At 45.6% G+C, this 5,033-nt stretch overlaps 1 protein-coding gene across 2 annotated transcripts; it reads right to left on the reverse strand.

The window, feature by feature from the left end:
- Positions 1–302: 302 nt before the first annotated feature.
- LOC133883289 (FT-interacting protein 7) lies at positions 303–4,298 on the reverse strand. Of its 2 annotated transcripts, none has more exons than XM_062322568.1 (3): positions 4,039–4,298; positions 3,090–3,203; positions 303–2,996 (listed from the first exon to the last, which is right to left on the reverse strand). In XM_062322568.1, the coding sequence occupies exon 3, from the start codon at positions 2,912–2,914 to the stop codon at positions 587–589; it is 2,328 nt and encodes a 775-aa protein (XP_062178552.1). In that variant the 5' UTR covers positions 2,915–2,996; positions 3,090–3,203; positions 4,039–4,298; the 3' UTR covers positions 303–586. The 2 variants fall into 2 exon arrangements, with proteins under 2 accessions (XP_062178552.1, XP_062178553.1); XM_062322569.1 differs by lacking the exon at positions 4,039–4,298 and adding an exon at positions 3,476–3,982.
- Between the last annotated feature and the right edge of the window lie 735 nt (positions 4,299–5,033).

Raw genomic sequence — 5,033 nt, forward strand, 5'->3', positions numbered from 1 at the left:
TGTCTTTTAAGCGCATTGCTTGGGCACAGGACCCAGGCATCCAATTAACTTCAGTTAAAAAAAAGAACCTTCAATCCTTATAACAGAACGGTCCCAAGGACTTCCATTCACAATTCACTTCGAAAATATTACACATTGGCCTTAAGCATAATTCAGATCAGCATTTCCCAAGTTCAAAGTTGAACTGAAGACAAGTTGCAAATGAACTGCAGTAGCAGAAATCAGCAGGCCATTGCTGCTTCCAGCTCACCTCTGCTGAATGAGTAGGTAGAAGCAATTACAAGCACATGGGAAACAAAAACTTGAACAAGAAACAGATTCAGATGAGACTAGAACCGAAACTCATCATACATGCATACCTAGTCAAGCTTACACATCAAGCGTTCAGTTGTTACAGGAAAGGTTCACAACCATCTCAAGACAAACAACCATGCAACAGAAATGCTACAAAAAAACAACATAAATAGCAAGCAGTTCAGTTTTCTGGATGCGCTTAGAGACCAACATTCGAGGTGCAATAAGTAGATGAGCCCCAAACCACCAATGGAGCAAGGCACTGGACCACATAGTTAAGCGATGGCTGCGCCTACAGCATGCTATCGGTCCTCGCCGGCAGCCTCCGGAAGAAGTTGAGCGGGACGGATGGCATCTTGTGGCGGAACCTCGGGTGCCTCAGGACGTACAGGCCTGCAAGGAAGACCACGACACGGAACGGCGTGACGTACAGGACAATGGCGGCGATGAAGCAGAAGGTCACGAACAGCGCAGTGGCCCTCGGGTCTCTCCAGCTTAGCAGAGACTGCAGCCTCTCTCCTTGCGTGGCGAGGTCACCCACAACAGTCTGTATCCTCCCAGCAACGCTCCGCAGCCGGTCGTACCGCATCCTCACAATGTCAGGCGGGCGAGAAGTGGGGAAGGTGTCAAACTCTTCATCGAGCTCATCAGGATGGGCAGTCTCTGCATGTGAGAGGCGGGTGTCCATGTGCGGTGGCTGCCTCGGCCGCCACCTGTAGTACCACACTCCAATTAGGAACAGATAGAGAAAGATTGTGGGCAGTATCAGCTCAGGGTATAGGACTAGTATCATGAAGAGGATGTGGATCAGTATGGTGGTCAGTGGATTCCTCCAATGACATATCTGATCAAACCACCTAGCCACTGCAATCAGGGGACTAAGGACACCCATGATACGGAAGAAGTTTGCCTTGCTTTTTCGCATGCTCCACATGTGTGAGTCCACGTCCAACATGTACTCCACAATTTCTTTCCGCAGTGGTGGTTCTGCACGGCTCAGCCTTGTTGAGACAATGTTTGTGGCTTGGCGCCTTAGGTTGTCTACCTGCATCACGGACAATGGATGCACATAGTGCATCTTGGGCAGCAAGGGCTGCGAGTACAGGTGCATCATGTTGAGCAGTGATGAGCATGTGAACCTTACGGCAAGCTGCACCTCACCCATTTTCTTAACGCCAGCAGGTGTCAAAACAATAAGAGGATATGAGTGGGTATACACTCGATCAGTTTCAAGTGTTGAGAGCCGGATGCGAACCTTCCCAATTCTGGTGTCCCGGGCACCATTAGCCTTTTCCCCGCCATTCAGGTGGCAATTGTCAAATACACCAATTGTGATTACAGTGCATGGATCGTACACCTCCCAAGTGTACTGTTCATTCCATTTGGGAGTGAAACTGTCGATTATAGTCCTTGTCCGGACCCATTTCTGTCCATACTTGGCAACACAATAGGCATCAGTTGTGCCACGCCCATCCTTGGTCTTCATCGGCAACAGGCCCTGTGCTGTCAAGATACCCAGCTCAAGAATGCCAATGCTAGGTTTCCATAGAGGTTTTGCAGTTGGCCTTAAATCACTACTATAATGTGTTGACTCATCCAAGACATGATATCCACCTTCAAGGCAAATTCTCAAGTGAATCCGGCTTGAAAACTTGGTCTCCTTCTTCTGCTCACCATCAACCATCACATGCTTTTCCAGATTATACCACTGGCTGTTCAGCAACTTGTGATCCAGCCTCCGGGGTACATGCTGTAGTGAAATGATCGTCCTTCCAACTACTTCATCCTTCCCTGGGGCCACCCTGTCCTCTACGCTCAAAATCAGGTGCTCCTCAAATGGCTCAGCTGCAACAAACATCAAGTCCTCATTCCACATTGGATTCAGAGTTCTGCTTGCTGATACCCGGGTTCTAAGAGCTTGGTTGCCTAACATGGCTTTGACATAAACTTCAGGGAACCTGGTCTTATCATTTGGTATAAGATCTTGTGCTTCGATGACATTGACGCGCAGATACCAAAGCTTTGGAGTAAGATAAACTTTTGATCTAATGCTTGCAAGGCCATCACCAGGGACTGAAGCTGCATCAGAGTGCCATGCTTCAGGGAATGCTTCATCAGCTTGAGTACCCATCCAAACAGCTAACATCAACTCTCCCTTCCCCTTGTGCCCGTTTCGGTCTTCCAACCGATACCACTGTGGAGCCAATGGGCTATCAGGTGGTACTCGCTTTGGGACCTCATTCAGGTCAAATACAACACGCCCAATGAAGTCATCCTTAACAAGATCCTTGTCTTTGACTACAATCTCCACAACTGATGATTGAATGCGCTCCTTTGAAAAAGCAAAGACCTGGTTCCACTCAGGGTTGTTCTTCTTCTCGAAGTGCCGAGTTGTGCCCTTATAATTCCCTAGCTTCACCTCAACATATGGGTCACAGCTCCCAGTGATGTCCTTGTTTGGAAGTTCCTTAGCCTTTACCACTCGGACATAAAGGTACTGCATCTGCTCAACCAGGTCATAGGTGGTTGTGAGCTTGTCACCTGCAGCTGCACCGCCCAGGTGAGGAGAGGTCTCCTTCAAGGAGTACTCCTCCGGACGGAATGGTGGCCTCTGCATCATCTTGAATGAAGATATCCCACACAACTTCAACTCATGGATTAAAAAAAAGATCAAGAAATAGCAGTTTGGTGTTCTAGAACAGCTGCAACGTCAGAAGTAAGCACAAGCTTTAGATAGCTGTTACAGGCAACACAAATTCACGAATAACAATATGAAATGAAGAGCAAAGTGGTACCTCTACAATTAACTTGTCAAGATCGAAGAGCATTTCCCCATCTTGCTCCGTGGGAGAAAAGGCATTTGAGTTCAGAAGAGAAAGAACTCTGAGTCACCAATCTTGGAAAAACACCTGCAGCAAGCATGAGAACTGGAATGAACCAACCAAGTAGTGAAAAGGAGCTGCATTTCACTCAGTCTAGAACTGGCATGAACACTGCGGCTACCAGACTCCAGAAAACATTGAAAGCGCGTGGTCTCTGCTAAGCGCAGTACTGAATAAATTGAAAAGTAAGTAACCATCTTTAATACCTACCGAACAATCCAAGAAGAATAGGAAAAATGAATTTAATCCATCCTAAAAACAGAAACAATGAAGTAAAGTAACTAGACTAGTACACTTACATAACTACTACAGAGAGAAACCAAGAGATTATGCGATCCATATTTATTTCTGAGCGAGGAAAGAGGAGTAAAAAGAACTCAGGACATAGGAGAACAAAACTAGCAGATCTACAAACAGAGGCAACCAAAAGGCACCATCTTCCTCAGCATTGCAAGAAGCCAAGGAGCTACAAATGGGCACCAATAATTACGCTACTTTACTCACGTCTCTTTTCCAACCCACTTCACTTTGGTTTTTTTTTCAGATTTCAGATTCTTTTTCACTCACGGCCTCATCTCAACGACCAACTAGAGAGCAACCAAATCCTCAGATCCCTTGCCATTGACAACCTAAACAAATCAAGCCACACCGAAACCAGGGGCCTAACCGCCCCAACCGCGCCGCCGTACGCCGTCAGAACGAGCGCACACCCTGCAACTACCCAGGAAACGAGAACAGATCGAGCAACGGCGGGGACAGCGGCCTGCATTACCATTTTTCTCCACAGGAAACCAACCGCCAAGAAAGAGAGATTGGAAGGATGGGAAAACGCTGGAAAAAACAGGATCTTTGGGCGGCTTACCAACGCCGGCGGGCTGATCTTCGGCGGAGAGGAGGCTATGAGGACACAGAAGCTTCGCCGGTGGAGGGGACGACGGATTTGCGTAGGGTTTTTCTTGCGAGCAAAAACAAAATGGAGGAGAGAGAGGGAGGGAGGGAGGGAGGCCGCAGAGAGTCCTAGAACGGCGTGGAGTGCTCGGCGGAAACGAAGTGGAGTCCGGCCGGAGTGGGGAGGTTTTTCTGAGCGCAAAAGCCCCCTCCCTTGGTCTCTGATTTTGCATGTAGACCCTCAGACTCCGTAGGATTTGCTAAGGCAGGACTTGTCGTGCACCTAGGTGTTTGTGCCAGCTCTATATGCACTGTCGTTTCCACCAGTTTCGTGTAAAATTCGTCTGTACCCTTCCAAATACGATGCTCCCTACAAGTGATAAAAATTCAAAAGTAGATAATATATTCAATCATATTTATTAAAATAGATAATATATTATTATATTTATAATTTTAATATCCGTACTCGGTACCTTGTTTACCGAAAATAACGAACAGTGTTATATTCAGCAACTCAGATGTCGAATATAGCTAGGCTCCTGTCCTCGGTAAATAAAGTATCAAATATAAATATTAAATTTATAAATACGATGATATATTATTTATTTCAGTAAATATAATTAAATATATTATCTAATTTTGAATTTTTACCCCTACAAGTATATGTACTTCTAACTTTTCTTTTGGGCATCCCTTCCATAATATTTATCCTTCTGTTGTTAAAAAAAAATCCTTTAAAGTCACAGTTTACGGATGTTTGCCCATAGAAAACGACACGAGTGTAATTACAATATTTTTCACTCATCATATTTACCTCAATAATGTGAAGGAGGACAAACGGTTAAATTGTACCATTTAGGAGGACAGAATTTTCTAGAGTTTGTGGCTCATTGATCTGAATATGTGACCATTCATTTGTGAAAACAGAGGTATTATGAATTCATCAGTATGGTGCTTTTTCTTCAATTC

This window comes from Phragmites australis, chromosome 10 (genome assembly GCF_958298935.1).
Source record: "Phragmites australis chromosome 10, lpPhrAust1.1, whole genome shotgun sequence".
Taxonomy (NCBI): Eukaryota; Viridiplantae; Streptophyta; class Magnoliopsida; order Poales; family Poaceae; genus Phragmites; species Phragmites australis.